Raw genomic sequence first — 23,177 nt, 5'->3', positions numbered from 1 at the left:
GAGGAAAGCTAAGGTCTCGCAAGTCATGACTCATTGAATTGTGACATGAAATGGAATGTAGCCAATCGAGAAGCGACCTGACTGAGGAACAACAAAGTGGGCATAAAAAAACAAAAACAAAAACAACATAAAAAAACGAACTTCAATACGAAGCAGAACAACACTAGCCTAGGCTGTGAACAAAACTCGAAACTGTATACCGTATTGGTCCAAATATAAGACGACCCTGATTATAAGACAACCCCCTCTTTTTCAAGACTCAAGTTTGAATAAAGACTTTTTGAACACCAAATACATTTTTATACGGAAAATAATTACAGTACATCTGAAACAAATGATGATAACAATATATTTGAGAGAAAAAGCATGTTATTTTGCCTCATTCAAATCTTAATATCTGAACGTTTAAATATGTAAACTAAAGTGCAATCACATTCGTTAATGAATGGCTTCTGGGTTTTGAAATGTAAATAAACCAATCTGTTGTGCTAAACAACAAAATTGCAATAACTGCATTAACCATCAAAAACAAGTCTAACTGTAACTGTAGTCTTGAAACAATCTGAATAAGGAAAAACATTGCAATAAAATAATGCAAACTGGTTAAACTTGAGAGTAGCTGAGATCTGTCATGACAGAACATTACTCCTCACAAACATCCTCTGCCTCGCTGTGCTCAGTGTCACTGTCCTCACTCCCATCCTCTGGCTCCGCTGGTTCCTCCCATAGCACGTCATCCTCACTGCCGTCCAGGGCATGTGATAGACAACATTTTTTATTTTTCTTCTTCGTGCTACCGCTATTTTTATTTCCATTCTTCGTGAAAGGGGTTCGCTTTGGCCTGGGGAATCAAGTTCAGCATTCGCTTCAATGATATCAGGCGCCATCTAGCGTCGTGAATGGGTATGATGTCTAGACCCCGAATATAAGACGACCCCCACTTTTTCAGTCTTATTTCAATGCAAAAAACACCATCTTATATTCGGGCCAATACGGTACTATAAAGTCCACTTTCATGCAGGCTCCAGAATTTTTTCCATGATCTTTTTTAAAAAATTTTTTTTAACACAGTCCCAAAACCATCATCGTTCCCTTCTCCCACTTGTCCTCTTCCATGTTGCATCTTGTGTTCCCGGTTGTTGTTACGGGATGTTTTTTCTTCATGTTTGAGATGCCTGCCTCGGAGGACGAGATTCTAGATCAGTGGTGGAACTGAACTTTTATGTGTGTGCTGCGCTGTGCCAACATTGATGGAGCAAACCACAGAGTATCAAAACTATTAAATGCCTATTTTTTTACGAGTGGGGTCAATAAGAGATAAACAATCTCTGAGTAAATCTCTTCGGAAATTCTAATGCATGGGACTTATCAATGGCAAAGCAAATTGTTCATTTCTGGGCATTGGACAATGTTTATTATGACTGGTAATTCCTTACAATGGTTCTCTTATGTATGTGAAGGATGGCAAATTAGTCTCGGTCTTTTCAAGTTCAGTCAGGTGAAATCCTCCCCACATCATCCGTTAACAATAATAAATTTGTGCCAAGCATATAATCTACTTTATGACAAACTATGCAAATTCCAAGTATGTACATGAGACAGTTTTTTTTTCCAATTCGTATTATTTTTTGGGGGAGGGGATAACTACTTTGGGCATTTGCCACGTCATCCCAGCAGGATGCAGGAGCCACATGAGAGAAGGACAGATGGACTCCATTGTTTCCCCATGCTTTTATTTTGAATTTCATACAGTCGGAGCCAGCAAGAGAATCTGAGACCCACAACAGACAGAGCTATCCTCACTGATATAGAGAAGAACTGCCCCTTCGCTCCCCCAAAAATGTTGGCCGGATACCAAAAACTGGTACCAAGAGAATCGTGTGGTGCCAAAAACGTTTATGGATGAAAGCAAGACAAAAATAAGCTTCTATTGGTGTACTTAAAATAAGAATGTGTTAGGGAGGGGCCGGCCAGGCAGCCTCCTCAGCCAGGGTGCTCTGCACCTCACACCGGAGACTCGTCAGCTCATCACCCACCTGTTGCCTATCTGCTCGTTTGGACTGGTACAAATTGACTCACAGACCATTCCTCAGTGCAAGTTTGTGCCGTCACCACGCCAGTGGACTCTGTTGCCATCTCCTGCAGCTTTTTGTTCATTGTGTGGACATTTCCTTGTGGACTCCTCGTGCTTCTTCCTGAGTGACTTTGTGAAGACTCTTGAATAAACTACGCCAAGTGTTGGCTTCCACGATACCTGCCTGTTGTCGTGCTATTGGGGTCACATCCAAACCCTAACAGAATGGCCAGAAGAGTGTTTATTCGCGCGCGTGTGTGTGTGTGTGTGTGTGTGTGTGTGCATGTGTGTTTGGGGAGGGTGGCTTTAAATGCTAATTATTTTAAAATGCATATCATTACAAGAAGTTTCTACCTTTCTGAAAATCATTTAAGTGAGTACACTGGCCTTAAGTCGCAAAAATAATGCAAGATGCCTCCAGCGATTAACTACAGCCAGCTCATAAACAACCCACAAATCCAGCTGGAGAATGAAGACATCTGGCTCTCTGTCACTTTATCTTCATGCTTTTATGGTTTTCGTGATTACCTCTGCAAAGGACAGAGCAATGTTATATGATTTTGATTACTGTTTTGTAACATTACACAAAACCGAATTCCCCTGAAACTTTGGGGAGGTAATTCATGTTTATTTTTCAGCTTTATGCAGTAGTCCACTTGCATTGTGGGCGGGACCAACCAATAGAGCTGCACCAACAGGTCTGAGTTTAGCATGTTAACACTCAGGTAGCAGAAATGCCATTTTCACCATGCGTTGTGTAATTCAGGTGTGTGTTTGTGTAAAAAAAAAAGAAATATATATCAGTGGCGGATGCTGGTCTGTCAAGGAGGGGAAGCTCAATTTCGGCCTACATCATAAAATGTGTCCGTTTATTTGTATGTGAATTCTACTCTCCGTTCCTTTTCAAAAGAATGAGGTTGCCTTCACCACAAGATCGGTGATTGGCTCATTTCGCTGTCAATCAAAAAGAGATTCAGCCTCAGACAGATCATCCAATCATGATGCAGAAAAGCTGAGCTTCCTGGCCAGCCTATAAACGCCCACTGTCCATAGACACCCAGAGACGCTGAGCGTCCGATGGGCGGGACAAAACCAGCATTTATCCAATGACTCGTCTCGTTTCAATGCATTGGGACAACCTACACTGAACTCTCTAGACGCCCAGCGTCCGCGTGGTCGACGCTCAGCGTCCACACATTTTAAAGCGCAGTGAAGCTGTGGGAATGAATGAGAAGAGAATCGCGTTGTAACTAGTAATAAGAAGCTGATTCGGAACAAAAGTCGAGTGCGTTGCAGTGCATATTTAGTCAATGACATGTACACACAATTGTATGTACACACATGATTTTGATAACTTACTTTTGACATTTTAGGGGAAGCTGAGCTTCCCTTGCAGTCTTAGAGCAATCACCTCTGATTATATATATATATACACACGTTACCCACCATGGAAAAGACGGTTAGAGGCTAAGATCAAGGCGGCTCGGAAAGATGTGAGTCAATTGACGGAGGCCCAGAGAGGTGTGATGAAAAGGCCGATAACCGAGAGGTACATCCAGATGACCATACCTGAAGCACTCGAAACAGCCAAACAAAGGCTCCAAGCCTTGTCCAGCCGCCTAAAGCGGTACACGAAAGAGAATGAGGCCAGACGAATAAACAGGCTGTTCGCAACACAACCTGCGAAAGTGTACGCTCAGTGGCAGGGTCCTAACAACAGAGCTGAGCCACCAAGACTGGAAACTGAAAGGTACTGGAAAGGCATATGGAAGAAGGAGGTTGCACATAACAGCAGTGCACAATGGCTGGTGACCCTGAGAGAGGAGCACAGCAACCTCCCTGAACAGAACCCAGTTACCATAACAGTGGCAGACATACAGGAAAGAGTCTCAGATATGAAGAACTGGACAGCACCATCCACACCTACTGGCTAAAGAAACTCACAGCACTCCATGAGCACCTAGCAGCACAAATGAACCAGCTGCTGAGGGATGGGACTCACCCAGGATGGCTAACCGAAGGGCGAACGATCCTGATCATGAAGGATCCCTCAAAGGGTGCAGTCCCATCCAACTATCGGCCAGTAACATGTCTCTCCACAACATGGAAGCTCATGTCAGGCATCATTGCGGCTAAGATAAGTGGACACATGGATCAATACATGAGCGAAGCACAGAAGGGCATTGGTAGAGATACCAGAGGAGCCAAACATCAGCTCCTGGTTGACAGAACAGTCGCACAAGACTGCAGGTCCCGACGTACCAACCTGTGCACAGCTTGGATTGAATACAAGAAAGCCTATGACTCGATGCCACATACATGGATCACTGAATGCTTGGAGTTGTATAAGGTGAACAGGACCCTAAGAGCCTTCGTTGCGAACTCGATGAGGATGTGGAAAACCACACTTGAAGCCAATGGCAAGCCACTTACCCAAGTGTCCATCAAATGTGGCATATAACAAGGTGATGCACTCTCCCCACTGCTGTTCTGCATAGGACTGAACCCCCTAAGCCAAGTAATCACCAAGACAGGCTATGGATACCGCCTCAGAAATGGAGCTACAATCAGTCACCTCCTCTACATGGATGACATAAAGCTGTATGCTAAGAGCGAAAGGGACATAGACTCCCTGATCCACACAACCAGGATCTGCAGCAGCGACATCGGGATGTCATTCGGGCTTGAGAAATGTAGTCGGATGGTGACTAAGAGAGGAAAGGTAGTCCGCACTGAAGGGGTCTAACTCCCTGAAGGAACAATAGCAGACATTGAAGACAGCTACAAGTACCTCGGAATACCACAAGCCAATGGCAACCTCGAACTGGCAACAAGGAAAGCGGCTATGGCCAAATACCTCCAGCGAGTGAGGCAAGTCCTAAGAAGCCAGCTCAATGGCAAGAATAAGACCCGGGCAATAAACAGCTATGCCCTGTCAGTGATCAGATACCCTGCAGGAAAAATAAGGTGGCCAAAGGAAGAGATTCAGACCACGGACGTTAAGACCCGAAAGCTCCTAACCATGCATCCCAAATCCAGCACCCTGAGACTGTACGCAAGCCGAAAGGAAGGAGGCCGGGGACTAGTGAGTGTGAGAGCCACTGTCCAGGATGAAACATCCAAGCTCCACGAATACATCAAGGAGAAGGCTCCAACGGATGACGTACTCAGAGAATGTCTCAGACAATGGGGAACAGAAGATGAGGCGCTGGAAGAGGGACCATCATGGGAGGACAAGCCCCTACACAGGATGTACCACCGGACCATAACTGAAGTGGCCGATCTCAAGAAGTCCTATCAGAGGGCTGGCCTGAAGGACAGCACAGAGGCACTCATCCTAGCTGCTCAGGAGCAGGCCCTGAGCACCAGAGCCATTGAGGCCCAGATATACCACACCAGACAAGACCCAAGGTGTAGGTTGTGCAAAGAGGCACCTGAGACGATCCAACACATAACTGCAGGGTGTAAGATGCTGGCAGGGAAAGCCTACATGGAACGCCATAACCAGGTGGCTGGCATAGTCTACCGAAACATCTGTGCGGAGTATGGACTGGAAACCCCAAGGTCAAAATGGGAAACACCTCCGAAGGTGGTGGAGAATGACAGAGCAAAGATCCTGTGGGACTTCCAGATCCAGACTGACAAGATGGTAATGGCGAACCAACCAGATATCGTGATCATAGATAAAGGGCAGAGGAAAGCCGTTGTAGTGGATGTAGCGGTCCCAAGTGATGGAAACATCAGAAAGAAGCAACACGAGAAACTCGAGAAATACCAAGGGCTCAGAGAGGAGCTGGAGAGAGCCTGGAAGGTAAAGGTGACAGTCGTGCCTGTGGTGGTCGGAGCACTCGGGGCAGTGACCCCCAAACTAGATGAGTGGTTGCAACAGATCCCGGGAACAACATCGGACATCTCAGTCCAGAAATGTGCAGTGCTGGGAACAGCAAGGATACTGCGCAGAACCCTCAAGCTTCCTGGCCTCTGGTAGAGGACCCGAGCTGAATGAGGGACGGACACCACCCGAGGGGGGGGTGAGACGAGGAAAAAAAAAATGTTATGTGTTGTGTTTATTATTTTACTTTATGTTAACTGTTTTGTTAAGCGCTTTGTTACAGCTGCCGCTATAAATCAGCATGTATTGTATTGTATATATGTACATGTACTGCATTATTCACACACACACACACACACACACACACACACACACACACACACACACACACACACACACACACACACACACACACACACACACACACACACACACACACACACACACAGGCATTTAAAAAGTTTAAATTACTACATTATTTACATGGTGTGGTCTCCCGCAGGGGTCACCAACACTGGACATCGAGGCCCCCTATCCTGCATGTTTCAGTTGTCTCCCTCCTCCAACTCCTGATTCAAATGATCAGCTCACCCGCAAGCTTTGAGTTCATTTGAGTCAGGTGTGCAGGAGGAGGGAAACACCTAAAACATGCATGATAGGGGCCCTCGAGGACCGGAGTTGATGACTCCTGTGGGAGACAACGCCATGTCAAGGCACAATACACCAATGTACTAATTATGTGTGTGTGTGCGTGTGTGAGAATTTTAAACGTTTTAATGCCAATGTATTTATATCCATTCTGTTTTATGTCACAAAAGAACGCTTTTTATTTGGGGCTGCGGGCTGAAACGGTCCATGGCATTTTCATTCATTCCAATGGTTCAATGGGAAAAGTTGATCTGAGATACGAGTGATCGGAGTTAGGAGCGTGGTCACGGAAGGAATGAGACTCATCAAGTCATGGCAGCACTGATGCATCTTCCTGCTGCAACTGGCAATGCCGCAAAGCCGTGGCCTCTTTACATGGTCACGCCTTGCAGCCATAATCAGACAATCCAGAGATGTCTGGCATTGTGCTTCCCCCAGCAGTAAAACTAAGCACAAATACTGAGAGGCAACTTGACAAAGAAACATCTTGCACAAACATTGATGAGTGCGCGTAGTTTGTGTGTTGGCTCGTGTACCCGCGGTCGCTCGCTTCTTGGGCGGGTGTTGAGTCTCTGCCAATAGATTGCATTATGGTCTCAATTTACTGAATGAACACACACAGCGGGTCTTTGTGCCTTGCACAGAAGGAGGATGCAGGTCTCCATGGAGACAGCAAAGGGATAGGAAATGGATTGATTTGCTGAGAGGAAAGGGCACGATGAGACATATCACCTTAATGGGCAGATGATGAACACTCAGGCTCTTTAACATTGAACAGTATTCCTTGAAATCAAAATTGGGTGAAAATTGTGCCTGCTAACGTTAACCCCACCACCCAAGAACAAAAACAAAATAAAACATACATTCATCATTTTGTAAAGCCGATAGCGCTGGCATCTTGTATAATCATTTCTAGTTGAGGCGACTCCTGACGAGACATCACTGGCTGCAGTACCAACTTTCCTATTAGCTGCTAGGTAGGTATTTAACATCGACACCGATGCTGAACAGGAAACTCCCTCTTTTGATCATACCTGTCTGAGGTGATTGAATTTAGTGACGAGGTCACCCTCCTCTTGATGAAGAAGTCCTCCTTGGCGACCAGTCGCACGCTGCCTCCATCCTGTTGGGCCTTGCTCAGTGAGGCCTGGGCCACCTCATCCCGACTGAGGTACCTGTCGAAAGGCGACCATTGGGAGCCATGAGCGAGGCTTACATAAGCAGAGTGATTCTGAGGAGGGAGGAAAATCAATTTGAGCCTGATTTACTAAAGGTTTGCATCTGCACAATGGGAGCAAACTTGATTGCTTCCACAAACTGGTGTAGAACGTGATCTACAAACTGACCGGTCCAGGATTGTGTCTCCCAAATATGCAAAACTGCTGGGCGATTCTTTTTTTTTTTTTTTTTAATGCAAATAGATGAATTAAGCAAAGGCAGTGTGATTTATGACACCTAAGACAATAGCCAATTTTGAAAATGGCAGCATCACTGTGTGTGTCAACATTTTTTGAAATGTTAAATAAAAGAGCAGCATAGAGTCTAATCAACAATGCAATTTTGGAGCAGACTCGGAGCCAGTCACAAGAAGGAATCATGGCACGACACCTACGACAAAACTTTCAACTATTCATTTCCTTGCATCTGGGTGAGTTTAGCGTTTTGTGACAATTGGTGATGCCCTCTTCATGAGCAGTTTTTCATATGTGATGTTACAAATTTTAAACTCTATATTACCTGAGATAGTCAGAACCACACATCCAGTTGTAACTTGAGTGAGTTAATTCAAACAAAACATGGCTTTTATGCAGTTGCTGGCTTGCTCAAATTATGGGAGCAATTCTTTTATGCAATGCCGTAATGTTAAACGAATACTTCCACTTCCATCATTTCAAACTTCATTTTGCGCTTGCGATGCTCTCCAAAATTAAGGAAAGTCATCAGAACCACTCAAAGCGCATAAACACCTTGCAAGTACGGTGGTCGCTACCACTTTTACACCTGTTGCCAACAGTGTGTGCAATCTCTTAGAGTGGCTGAACATGCAATTCAGCAGCCGCAATTTCCAATCAGGCCCTTCGGTCTCAACTAGGGGGAAAATGTCTTGAAATGACCACCAAACAGAACAGTTCAATTCTGTGTGGTATGTAATATTGTAGCTCAGATGCCAAGGCACATGGTACAAAAAAGGAGGAATGCAAAAAGAAAACATCACTGGCAGTACACTTTTTGAACATTTGAAAAACTGTGAAATCAGTTGTAAAATCTCGATCTGTTTGAATGAGCTGTCTGAATTTTTAGTTTTCATCATGACGCCTGTTTTATTCCATTTGCCTGAAACACGCACATTCCAAATGATGTTAAAAAAAAAAGATCGGAACACCCCGTCTTTTCGTTGATATGTGAACTGGGGGACCAGCTGCAGCAGTAAGGTGGACCTGGACACATTACAGTCCACTGACAGGTCAACAGCAAATGCTCACTTCAGTAATTGAAGAAACTACGGTAGGTTTACAACACACATTACTTCTCGAAATGGTGATTTTCATTGCTCCATTTTTGTCTACTCAATTTCTGCTCTCTCCCCTCCTGAATTCTGTCCATTTCGCCGGTGCGGCAAGCTTATTTCCCCACAGCGACTGTCAATCATCTAATCTACTCCATCTCACTAGCCGGTGTTCACTTTCCGCTTTCCACAGCCAAATTTGTTATCCTAGCGCAAAGGTGTGCAAGCTGAAAACTGCACCCAACGCTTTTTGTCAATCTGGAGAGGAATTAAAATGACCTCCGCCATGCAAGTATTGACGGAATATACAGCTGAGAAGCGAGCAAAGTGAATGAAAAAGGGACCAAAAACGCAGCGGCAAGCTTGATATAGTGAAAGGAAAACTCTTGTTGTCATCAGTCTTTAAAATCACCAATGGAACAAGTGAAGCAATCGTCAAAACTGACCTACAGTGACAGTGGAGTGTTTTTTCATTTCAAGTCAAAGGGAAGTTGCTAAAACATCCTTTTTTCATTATGCGGTAAACTATTTTCCACTAAATTTAACAAACAAACAAACAAACAAAAAAACCCATCTCACATTGCTTTATATGTTTACTTTTGAATAAGTAAAAAAGTAGAAATGCATGGTCACATCGTACCATAGCAAACAGCAAGTACTGTATGTGCCCACAGGGCATCCTCCATTTGTTTGACATTGTGCAAGTATCATCAAAATAGTCATTTCCCACTGATTTGCTTCCTACTTTTATACAGTAAACTGTTTGGACACAACAGTTAGGGACACCTATCATTATCTAATATGCTCCATTATGATATTAAATCCATCCATCGGTCACCAGCCAATGCATATATATGAATGAAATCCTGCTCCGAGCTCTCCCCCAGCGTGGCCATTACTGCCGCTTATAACAAAAAACATTAAATGTAAAATAGCTTTGAATGACACAGAATTTTTGTGGGAAAAATGTCATCCAAACTGGATACTGGAGATCTCTGTCAAGGAATGCTTGTATAATTCAAATAAAATTGTGACCGGTTCTCACGAAAAATCACTGTGGCGCACAGACAACAGAAATACGAAAATAAAAAGGGGCTTATCCATGGGGTTGGGTAGTTATTTCACCAGGGATGAAGCGGTGGAATGAATCAATAATTGATGTTGTACTCTACAAACATTTGTTTTGACAGTCATGTTTGATCAACATTATTGCTTGGTCTGACACCTTGGAAATAAATCCTGGAAGAGCTCGGACACTTAAGCGCATGCAGAGTGGCTGAAAAAAATAAATAAAACAACCCAAAAATGAAAATGAACCCCACTGTTTTTTGTGATCTGTAAATGTTTTCACCTGGTCTATATGAGAGCAACAACAACAAAAAAAGGTATAAGATGTGGAACAAAGCAATCAAAATGGATGTTAGGGGGCAAAACATCAAGGAATTAGAGATGCATGCAGGGCTCGAAGATTTTGTGAAAAAATGAGGGCCGATGGTGTATCATCATCAAACAGATGATCTTTCTTTGCTTCAAACAGCCGCAGCACACCGCATGAAGCCTGCCCATGCAAAATAAGCCCAGCTGTACTTCTGGGAGAGAAGGCGGGCGTCGGGGGCGAGGGTATTGCATCTTTTCATATTGCTTGGTGCATAGACCGCGTAATCAGGTGACTGCTGTAGCATCCTTTCACATTATAATGCCGATTAAACCGACAAAATGTGAACACAGATGACACTCTTGCGTTGGTCTCCACTTTATAGTTTATAACGGCTTCTACCTTTCTGAGTGTTTTTTTTTTTCTCATTCATTCAAGAGAGCACTGACTGCTGCACAAAAATGTTTCCCAAGACTCTGGTCTATATAGTGTATATTGAACCCCTTCACGTGCATCTGCCTGCAAACTACATTTGGCCTCAGCCTAACTAAGGATCAGAGCATGGCTTTTGAAAGCAATGCAAAGAAAAAGGAGCTTGCCGGCTGCAGCTGCTCAGACAAAAGCCGTTTTATTGGCATATATGCTTTTGCTGATGGCCATCCTATGCTAAGCTCCTTTGGGCCTACCTGCAGACCTGCAAAGCACCAGACAGTGCTCAGGTGTGTAAAAGCAAGCTAATGAGCTGCTTCACCAGCCGCCGCCCGCTGAATACGCCTTTGATCGATGGCCGTGCCGCTCCCTGGCGTGGACCTGCCACGGCCTCACTCCGCCAGAGGTCAGCTGTCATGAAGCTCAAGCACTTTTTGGGGAAATAAATGTATTTGGCACCAGATGACCGGTGGAGGACACAGAGAGGTTTCAAGACTCAAGAAGGAACCATCCTCTTGCAAATTGATGGTGACTGTCGAGCAAAATAGCTCCAACTAAAGCCAGAGAGGCACATTTGTGGAAAATAAGAGTACATGTGAAGCAGTCAGCATTTCCTTCAAGATCTCCAGAAACTCAATACACCTGAATGTTGTGTTTTATTATTATTATTATTATTTATTACACTCATTATGATCTCTGAAGGTACATTTTATTGTCCGTGCTGCTGCATATTTTTGTTGCACATCTCATACATACATACGTTCTAACAGTGAAACCAAATAAACATGATTTTGAGGTCAATTTGTTTCAAATTTGATTCAGCGAGGGAACAAAATACAAAACAAATCTAGGCTTTGCAAAAAGATTTAATGATATTTAAATTAACAACTTACCATATTTTATAAATAAGTCACACTGTTTTTGATAGTTTGGCCAGTCCAGCGACTTATACTCAGGTGCGACTGGCACCCAAAATCCAAGTTCCCTAATTGTGTGACTTTCGCTTGGGGCTTGCAAAATACTTGCAGTGCATTGCAATCAGTGGGTGGTGGTAATGCACCAACAATATTTTCCAACCCCCAAAAGAAAGCAGAAGAAGAAATGGAAACATTTCAAACCACCTATATATCAAAGTAGAACAAATAATTGAATACAGATTAGTCACACGAACAAAACCAGGCTTAGTATGTTACTTGAGTACACAGGCCATTTAAAGTATAATTAAGTCTCAGCACAATCTGTATCAATATGGTCCCACATTGTACACTCATAAATAAAACACAAAAAAATTCTAGTCACCTGACCTCTGAAACAAGTGAAAGAGCCTCATTCAAGGGGCTCATAAACAACACCCCAGTTTCCACTCTCTGAATGGAGTGGTCTGCATGTCTCCTGCAGTGTCACGTAAGTGGTGCGTGTGAGTGTATATGTGTCAAAATATGCTTCAAACTAAAGTAGAACAACTCAGTGTGCACCTTCAGTCGCATGAATGAAACTGTAAGGGAAGTGGAAATGGTCTTTTTTGTAAAGTAAATCGTAAAGTTAAGTTTGAGAGGAGTGCAGAAATACTCACACGCACAGCTTAGAACATTGGTGGAAATGCACCAAAAGTATTGCCAATTGTCAAATATAAGTAGAATAAGAAATGGAAGCAGACGGAGCAGCAGTCATAGCAACAAATATGTGTCGTGTGGCTAGTTTAACATGCGGCTTCCTTACGCCACAACGACGATTTATCCCACCAAAAGGCGCAGTAACTGACCATGAACATGTGTTGTGTTGTATTATTTTGTCATTTTATGTTAACTGTTCTGTTGACGGCGGTGCGGGCACCCGCAGCGGCTCCTCTCTCTCCTGTGGTTGAGAGGAAATCAATTTCATCTGAGCTGTATGTTGCACATAGAGCACATTTGACGATAAAGTTGACTTGAACTTGAACTTGAAGGATTCTACCTTTGGCCACAATGTGACGCGGGATTCTAGTTAACATCAGTTATTTTAAATTAAAAAGAAAAACCTTTCAACAGTTAAAGGAATATTTTAATACCCCTCAGAACTTGTTTGCTGCCGTCAACATCGGGTGCATTCGGAAATTCACTCTGACGTTCTTGTTCTGAGTTCGGAGAGGCAGAGTGTGCTCAATGTTTGCAACGTAGCCTACATATGTTATTAACCAGGGGTGCCCAAGTACGGTCCTCGAGAGCATCAGCAAGCTTTGCAGAAGACTGTTAATGATTTTGATCATTGGAATCAAGTGTGTTGGAGGAGGTGGACATTTTGGCACTTGACCGAAAATGACATCATTTAAGGTTGGTCAGCTTCCCAAACTACATTGTGTTTAACCTTTGAGGTTCCACCATGTACAGTATATGTATACAAAGTAATCAGGAAATGATCTAGTGCAGGGGTCACCAGGTAGCCCATCATAACCACCTGAGTAGCCCGCCAGTGCCTGGACTTTGCTCGTAGAATTTTTGATTTAAAAATACACTGGCAGTATTGTGAGACATTTTTAAACACGATCAAAGTCTGACAATTTAAATCACGTATGAAAAATAACACATGCTCATATTATTGAAGGTATTTTTGACAAATATGTTATTTCAGATGTGTAACAACTTGGCAGCCCTTCACACAATCAGTACACATGAATTTGCTCTCACCCTCAAAAATGTTTGTGACACCTGATCTAGTGTAATGAAGCATCTCGGGACAACATTTGCAGTAAATTCAGTATGAGGTGTCCTCCAACTGAATGCCAACTCAATTAAAATCCTCTTTACTCCTCTTTTAAATCCCAATGACTCTCCATGAGTGGCAAGTGAAGAAAGTATGAACAGTGTTGGCAGCCTGGGCAAAATGCATTACATTTTTAGTCGTTAAAAGTGGAGCGTCTCAGCGGTGCAAAGGTGAGATGCGATCGCAACGCCGCACCTGAGCCGGAGGCTGATTGGTTCTGATTAGAGAATACATCAAACAACTATCAAATCAAGCTGGGCCAATTGCCTCCTACTTACACCTTGATTAGGTTCATGCACCCAGACATATTCCTCCACTTGAGAAATTGCACACATTCACACACATACATGCATCAGTAATTGGCTACGTCTTGTCCACAACACCTGCCATTGTGTGCTGTTGTCCATAAAATATGCACAACACTAATCAGCGTCTTCCGTCTTGCCTCAGTCGACTTCCTTGAAACAGCAACATACGAAACTTGTTTTCTGCCTTTCGCGATGCCGGGGGGCGGGGGGTGCAGCAGGTTTTGACAAACAAGATTGCTTTCTTGTGAAATCTCACGTCGCCTCCTGGATTGTGACTTTGTGGTGTTTGCGTTTCACTCTCTCCACCATCGACCATGTTACAACAGGCTATATTACCAGGCATGATCGAGTGAAAAGCTGGAGGCTACTAATGCTAACATATGAGCTTGGACTTCCCAGCGCAAACTGTGTGTAACGTAGTTAGCATACTTGGTGAAACAGTTAGAAATGGAACTTGGTTCTCCCTCCCTCTTCCTGAGCAGAATTGCAGCAGACTGATTTGACCTTTTTCCGCAAAAATAGAGCAGGGTGTGGCATGGGCCAAGAAACAATGATATTTTTTCTGCTCTTCCGTGGAAAGAAACTAAATGACAACAATTAGATATATGCTGGAAGCGAGCATGTATTAAGGTGTCAAATTTCGTGCCAGTTATGATTTGGTGCCAATTCATATTGCTGGCGTCGTCTGAAATCCAAAATAGTCACTTTTCAGGTGATTCCCAAAAGGCATTTTTGTCAACCATTAACGTTGCATCATCAAGCCATTTTCAACACTTTATATGGGTCCCAAATTTGCAAATATAACACCCATTTATTGGGTCCAACAGTGTTTTGATTTCTGAAAAGCTACAAAATATAACCAAATTGTGCCATACTGTCGATTTGTGTTCTCCAGGCTACCATTCTACCTCCAACCTCCAGCTTTGCTATTGTTAAAAATCACTTATTTGAAGTTGCCAAAGTAAGAATCAAAGATGAATTTCCCCCTCGAGATGACATTTTCAGATGGAGCCTGACCTCTTGGTGCTGTTGTGAGGTTGATGGGCATTGGCCAGCTGCTGCAAGCCAAGCGTGGGGCTGTGGCAGAGGAGACGGCTACGTCGGAGCAGCTTCTGCTTCATGGCTGCCAGGCCACTCCATTCCTGAGCAAAGCGCAGCACCTGCACGGCACACATTGACACCTTCCATCATTCTCAGATGGAGGTTCGGGTGAGAGGTCGCTAGAAAGAAATGGATAGTTTATCTGATGCACCATAGTGTTTTTGGTTGACTATTCAAAAACAATCAGCAAAAAGGCAACCACATGGAGATGACTTTCTAGACAGCCGAATAAAGCCAATCAAACTGAGCCAGAGTGATGCATATGCTTCAAAGCACGTCAGGCTTTCAAAGAAAATCCAACAGAAAAATAACAGATATCCCACATAAAAATGAATGGATAATACTACTGTAATACCCTTTAGATGGTTATGTACCGTCTGCAAAGATATAGAATTGAGAGGTCAGTCAAAGCAATCGAGACACTGGGTGTTGGCTGTCATGTCTGACTGCGATTGCATGTGAATAACTGTGCAAGCTTACTGGATAGCAGCATGAATACAATAATACATCGGGTCGCCTTGACATCTTGGATATTTAAAATCTGCTAAGATCATGATCACATTTGACCAACATTGTCAGAGATGTATTAGTTTAACAAGAATATAATTACTGTGGTTGAAGTAACCCTGGGCGGCATGGCTCAGGGTCAGAGTGTTCCTCACCAAGAGGTTGAGGTTTAATCCCCGGCCTTTTGTGACTATGTACAAGTGTCCTTGAGCGAGACACTGAATCCCCAGTGGCTCCCGATGCTGCGTCATCAGTAGGTGAATTTGAGGGCTTTGAGTGCATTCATAGGTGGAAAAGCGCTACATAAGTGAAAGACAAAAGATCAAGTCCTGTGTGCTACTTAATGGTTGCGTGAAACAGTTCCTAAGTCAGCAAGTACTGTGGAAAAAGTATTTCCCCTTTCTGAACTTATGGCTTCTTTTTCATATTTATCACTCTTAAATGTTTTGGACCATCAAGTCAATTATATATCTGACAAAGACAACAAAAGCAAATACACAATGTCGTTTAGACATGATTTTAATAAAGGGGAAAATGTATGTAAAAAAAGTAATAGCTCATGAGTTCAAGTTTTGGGCAGCACCTGTCAGACAAAGTGAAATAGGCTACAAGATGTCAAAAACAAACACCATGGCACAATCAAAAGAAAGAAGAAACGAGAAAGAGCCATTGCAATCTCTCCGTCGAAAAAGGTTACAAAGCCATTTCTAAGGCTTTGGAACTCCAGTAAACCACGGTCACAGCCATTCTCAACAAAAACTGGAAACAGAAAACTGGACACAGCAGTAAGTCGTCACTGGAGTGGCCGGTCAATTTAAGAGTTCAATGACGACTGAGCCAAGAGGGCACAAAATAACCCAGACACATCCATTGAACCACAGGTCTCGTTGGCCTCAATTAAGGTCATTGTTCATCACTCAACTATAAGAAAGATGCTGGGCAGAACTGGAATGCATTTGAAGTTCCAAAGCAAAAGGCTTACCCACAGGTAAGGGGATGCTTTTCGCCTTCAGTTCATGCGCTCAAACTCAGCACTCGACTTGGTTTATGCTACAGGGACAATGACACAAAATATAACCAAGTCCACCTCCAAAGGCCTTAACAAATGCAATTTTCTTTCTCATTCGGGGTTTGCCAATTCAAAGTCTGGATCCAATTGAGATGCTGTGGTATGATTTTTAAAGGGAAGTTCATGCTCGAAAAAACCCTTCTATATGACCAAGTGAAAACAATTCTGTATAGATGACTTGGCCAAAATTCCTCCACAGCAATTTGAAAAACTCATCACCAATTATCACAAGCACTTGATTTCAGCTATTGCTGCCAAGATGACATCAGTTATTAGGTTCAGGGAACAAAACTTTTCACATTTGGAGTTTTTCCATCCACTTTCACTGATCTGGGTTTGGGTCGTGGAGGCGGCGGCTTGAGCAGAGAAGCCCAGACTTCGCTGTCCCCAGCCACTTCATCCAGCTATTCCAGGAGGATGCCGAGGTGTTCCCACACCAGCCAGAAGACAGTAACTACAGCTTGACCTGGCTCTTCTCTGAAGCCTCCTCCCAGAAGGACTTGCACCAACAACTCACCCAGGATGTCTCGAGAAGGTATCCTAATCCCTTCATGAATAAAATCTGAATGAATAAATTGCATTTTGTGGTTTGTTTTTTTGGATGGACAGCACGGTGATTGACTGTTTAGTACGTCTGCCTCACAGTGGAGAGGTAAAGGGTTTGAATTCGGGCTCCGGCGTTCCTGTATGGAGTTTGTGTGTGCGTGTGTGTGACTGGTTGCTTGTCTGTTCGTGCCCTGCGATTGGCTGCCAATCAGTGAAAGGTGTACCCCGCCTACTGCCCGTAGACAGCTGGGATAGGCTCCTGCAACTTTGTCAGGATAAGCGGCTCGAATAATGGATGGATGGATGGATTTTCTTGGGTTGCATCTGTGAGATATTCATATTGGTCTGAACATTTGGTGGAATAAATGTGCAATCAGAAATTAGGAAGGAGTAAATACTTTTCCACCGCACTGAATGTTAGCAATCATGTGATAGTAATGCCCATTCTGTTAATTGCAAGTACTACTCACCTTCAGCTGCTCTTAGCCAACACAATCTGTAAAAATTTGAAATATAGATACGATATGGACTGCAGCATTAAATATTTGGCCTTCTAAACAGGACGTGGACGAGCAATGCATTGCTGACTCCAAAGTGGGGGTATAGCCGACATGAACGTGCATGCTCAGTATTGATCTCAGTGGACAACTGGAGCAAAGCAGAGTGTAAACGATGGTTGCAACTCACGCCTTGGCTTTACAAATGGACATAAACAACGTGGCGGGTGGGGACTGTGTCAGCAGCACTGCTGCTGCAAAAGCAGGTTGCTAGATTCACTATGAGCTGTTTGGTGTTCGCTGGGTCGTTTGAGGCGATGATCCGTCTACCTGTAATGATCCTCATAAAACTGCAGTGTCTGCCTTGCCTGTCTCCTGACACTGGCTCTGCCTCCCTCACTTTCTTTCCATCTTCAACCCCCTTCCCGGCAATTCCTCTAGCTCTTCTCCCTCCAGACCCTGCAGGGGTGGAAAATGATGTCCATACTGAACCCTGTTGGGCTATTTGCTCATGATTGGCAGCAGTGGTGTCAGTTATCAGTTAGATTTGATAGCCCTGTGGCTCGTCTTTGCTAACACACCCTGGTTAACACTTACAACGTATCTGACTGCAAAATAAAGGCCAACCTGTAGCCCTTTCTAAGTTTAAATGGATGCCACACACCAGATGACAAAGCGGCAAAACCCCTTATTTCTAACCAGTGAGGAAAATAACAATACAAATGTGTGTGTGTGTGTGTGTGTGTGTGTGTGTGTGTGTGTGTGTGTGTGTGTATATCTATCTATCTATCTATCTATCTATATATATATATATAAATTGAACAACAACAGCAACAACAAAAATCTTTTTGGCATATGTATTAAAACTGTCAACATGACATGAAAGTAGGATTAGTGAAACGATCTGTGGAGGAGGAGGAGGGGAGTAGCCCTCTACTGAACGTCCTCATCTTGTACCTCTTAATTTACAAGAAACCACACCGCCCAAGGAAAAACAAGCAATCAGAGACAGAAGACATGATTGATGAGGTGCGCGGCAATCATTTTTGGCGCACTCGCAGACGCATGCACAGCGAGTGGACCCCACTCTCTCGATATCTTCGGCTTCAGGAGCTTCGCTGAAACTACGGCAGAAGTCCACATCGGGAGGGTATGTGCGCAATTGTGTGTGTGGGGGGGGGGGGCATCCCTCATTTGACAACTAGACGTAAGACTAGCAAACAGAATGAGTGTGATTGGACCTGGGGCAAACTGAGAGGGTCTCAACAGATAGCGTTATTCCTACTTTTTGATTTTTCATTGATCGTACATTCCAAAGGAATGGTGACTTAAGTCATTGTATCCCAGCCATTTTCACTGGAGCGAACCCCACAATCAGGGCCGTTTTAACTGGATTTTGACTGATTTGCAAGGCTCACAGATTTATTGTGATACAAAATGAAGTAATTGCCCTGATACAAGGGCACACACGTGACTTTTCTTGATGTATTTATACGACATTGGGAATAAAAGAGTTAATATGAATATGTCATACTACCAACCTACTCGCCATTGCAAACGTCGGCAAATGTTAGGTTTTCAAACACTACAAACTCCCCCTTTAAGGTGTTTTTACTGAAATGAAATAAGATAAGATATCCTTTATTTGTCCCACATTGGGGAAATTTACACTCTACAGCAGCAAGATTGGGTAGAAAGAAGAAAGAAGAAAAACAAAGTGTTCGCATTCACAAAATAAATGTTACAGTTTCAGTGTACACCGTTCAATTAAGTGCAATATATATATATATATATATATACACACACACACACACAAACACACACACACACTGTATCAAGGTAAGTAAATCACAGCAAGCACACACACGCGCACACACACAAAGTGTAGACCTGTATTCGATTTTCTCCATGCCGGCTGAAATCCACGGGCAGGTCGTCCCAGTTGGTTAGTTTGATGTCCAGGGGGATGAAGCTCAAGTTCAACGCAGCTCCGTTCTAACAGAAGAGACGATGAAGGCGACGAGTTAGCCTTAAGCAAGAGGATTTGTTCCAATAGTATGAATACTACTCCCTCTCTATCCCTCTCTGTTCCAATTGCAAAAGACAAAATCACTGCTATATGTGGTGTGTGCTAAAATCTCTTGACATCTCAACCTTACCTTATTTTTTTTATGAACAGTGACTGATAGGCGCCCCCCTGAGTGAAAGAGCTGGTTCAACTTTTTTTGTAGTTAATTGACAACCGCGGACTTGCTACTCTTTGCTGGTTGCCGCAGTAATTCTCATTAGGTTCCTTGCTTATTTAATTCAAATAAGATGAAAACTGCTTTGAAGAAAATACTTCTCTTGTGACAGTGCGCATACATTAATACTAATGAGTTAAGAAGGCTGGTGTATCGCCGCATGTTCACCATGATAATGATCTGCAAGCAGCTGCACAATGATGTAAAATGTAACACCATCAACATCCCCAAGATTATTATTATTGGGTTTTTTTTTAAACATTTATTTCACCCTTTATTACCTCTTTCTGAGTGCTCCACTCTTGCTCCCCTAAGATTCAGTCTACCCTCACGGTGAACCCAACTTGGAAGAGGGTTCAGGAAGGAGGGCTATATTATTGTCAAGCATCATGAGCATTTTACAAAACAGAGGATGCAAAGTGGAGTGAAGGGGCAAGAGCCACTTCAGCTCAGACATGAAGATGGTGGAGCGAGGAGAGCAGCAGGCAGGCAGAAGAGATAGAGTTAAAAGGTTAATGGCACACTGTATGGAATTCAGGTCCAAATCAGCACGGGATGTTTTCCTTCTTTGTATCACCAATGTGCAGTGGCTTGTGTGTTTATTTAGATTATGGTCACATAAATGGCAGAGAGCCAGGGAGCGGCTTGTGCTGCTGCAGCAGCACGGAGCAGGATTAGACGTTTGGTGGATAGAAAATGCACGCTGTCCTCCCGATTCGCACGCTGAGCATTAAGATATTCCTGCTACATCAAGCTGCCAGAATGCCAACCACATACATTCCGCTTATCTCAGCAGCGGAGGTGATGAGTCAAGATTTTGGAGAGCTGAAATAAAGACAATACTTCCCACTCAACGACAGGGTGAAAAACAGTGAATGGTTGTCTGGCGACCTGTCCTGGACACATTCCACCATGGGAACCCCAAACAGGATGAGCGGCATAAGAAATGGATGCACTACAATTCATTTAGGTTGCTCCGGGTTACAATGTTGCTCAGTGCAAAATGTGCCTGGGGTTGCCAATTTATATCGTTTTAATTCAAAATCGAAGTTATCAGTGGTTTGGGGGTCATTTTTCAGCATATATGTCATAACTTTACGTTACGTACACTTAGAGTCTACAGTATTTTAAATGTACATTTCATAGAGGTTATATGCAATGAGGTTATCTTCTTCCCATTACTTGCACGTGAAAAATCTGAAAACGTTACATGCTCTGTGGCCGTCTGTGATGAGAGTGACTTATGAATGGCAACATTATAATTTTGCTTTGATTAATTAGTTTTTTCAGGACATGACAATTGTGAATGTTAAAATGTTGGCTAAATAACTGTGGATACAGGTAAGAGTAAAATGTAAAAAGGTTATTTTGATGGTGAAAGTTTGAGCCTAAAACAAATTCTTCCCAATTTTCCATTATTAGATCTGAATTTATGTCATCACTTTCTAACAGAGAACTACAGTATGTGATTCTACAGAAAATACTACACTTGAAATGCAACATATATATTATGGCGCACAGTGAAGGGTGACATTACGACATATTCGAAGACGACAAACTACGACAATATCAAGTCAAGAACAAGGAAAGCACCATGGGTGTTTAAAACAAACAAACAACAGACTTAAATACAGTTCGGGTAATAACGTAGCAATGCAGTTACCGATCAACAATAATACGGACCTGTGCAATACTATGGAGAGTGTGGGCGATGCAACGTTATTACACTTAGAAATATACAAGCCAAAACTCACTCTTGCTTTCTCTTCGTTTTATGCATTTACTGTGAGCAGTCAAGAAGGTGAATAGAAAGTCTTATTATCCTCTAGGTGGCAAGTGCCTGCTGTTTGACACGCCAGTCACCTGATAGCGGTGGCAGTGACTAAAATAACAATGGCGTCGAGAGCCCGCACATCACTTTCTTCATACTCTTAATGCAGTATTTCTCAGTTTCACGCCATGTAATGAATCGTCCTCTGATTGTGAACCGAGCTGTCTCCCATGTGAATTCTGTGCCTGCTCCAGGATTATCCCACTGTGACAGCTTTCCAGGCAGAACTCCTCCAGTTTATCATTTAAACGACAGCGGGGGACGTTTATCTCTGTGGCTTATCGTTTCAGCCAGGCGTACATGACACTTGTCTATTGCTGTCACGCTAACATAGCATTGTGGATTCATTTCAACACACATTGGTCCCCTTTTTGTAACGCACCCCCCCCCCCACCCCCCGCCTCCTATCTCTGCTGGCGTGGATGGAGTTTGATCCCTCATGAATGAAACAAAAGGGTTGAGTAATGACGGTGCGATCGATAGTTGACCTTGTTGGGCAATCAGAGTCACACCGGGGTAAAATAATAGTTTGTCTTCTTGGAAAGGCAGCATGAACCACCGCTAATATCATTTACAGAAAGGTACATCCGGTTAAATTTGAAGATGTCATGTGGAAGTAAATTAGAATAGGAAAGGTTTCCATTTGATTTGATCTAACCGTGGCTTGCGAAAGTAACTTTTTGACCTTTTGCCACATTTCAGAGTTCAAATATGAAGTTATAAAGTTAGATTTTTTATTTATTTTTTTGGTGTCGAATCAACACCATGTGGGACACAATCGTGAAGTGGAACAAAATTCATATGATAGGTTGAACTTTTTTTGAAGAAAGAAAAAAACTGAAAAGTGGGGCGTGCAAAATATCCCCCCTGAGTTAGCACTTTGTAGAAGTATCTTTTGCAGCGATTATAGCGGCAAGTCTTTTGGGGTATGGCACTATCAGTTTTGCACATCTAGAGTAGCATTGGGCAATATGGGGGAAAAAAAAGTTACGATATTGCCAATTTTCTATCATGATAACGATATTCCACAATATATTTTCTGTTATTCCATACAAATAAATTACCCAACACGCTTTGACTGCTTACCTTTTCCTCACTTTATTTTGAAGTGACATTGAACAGACCTGTATCAAATGAGAACTGCATCCAGTAGTGCTGCTATCTAAAATGATCACATGTAAACAGAACCAAAGGAGCCGACATATTTTGGCTCCAATGAAGATATCAATCAAAACGAAAGGCATGAAAAATAAGAACAGTTTCTGACAGAAATTGAATGAAAAAAACAAAATGATGAGTTTTACTGTAATTCTATTTTGAGGTTTATTTTAAGTCAAAATGAAAACTCAGGACTGTATTGTGAAAACAAACGACATTTGTAATAGCATATGCATTTATTTGCATCCATTTTCTGAATCTCTTTTCCTCAATATTAATATACTTTTCATCTTCTGGGCCACTCTTCACAGCTG

General features: G+C 43.0%; 1 protein-coding gene across 4 annotated transcripts in view; it reads right to left on the bottom strand.

The window, feature by feature from the left end:
- zranb3 (zinc finger, RAN-binding domain containing 3) overlaps nt 1–23,177 on the bottom strand; it is a 101,419-nt gene that overhangs the window by 7,839 nt on the left and 70,403 nt on the right. For all 4 annotated transcript variants that reach the window (XM_086125827.1, XM_086125850.1, XM_086125836.1 and 1 more), the window contains 3 exons: nt 19,522–19,626; nt 14,929–15,071; nt 7,589–7,729 (listed from right to left, as the gene is read on the bottom strand). In XM_086125827.1, the coding sequence (XP_085981953.1) occupies nt 7,589–7,729; nt 14,929–15,071; nt 19,522–19,626 (389 nt within the window). The remainder of the gene's footprint in view (nt 1–7,588; nt 7,730–14,928; nt 15,072–19,521; nt 19,627–23,177) is intronic.

This window comes from Hippocampus guttulatus, chromosome 1, assembly GCF_054856545.1.
Source record: "Hippocampus guttulatus isolate MCC_2025c chromosome 1, RoL_Hgut_1.0, whole genome shotgun sequence".
NCBI lineage: Eukaryota > Metazoa > Chordata > Actinopteri > Syngnathiformes > Syngnathidae > Hippocampus > Hippocampus guttulatus.
Note: the sequence above shows the minus strand (reverse complement) of the source record. Positions and strands in the feature narration are given on the sequence as shown.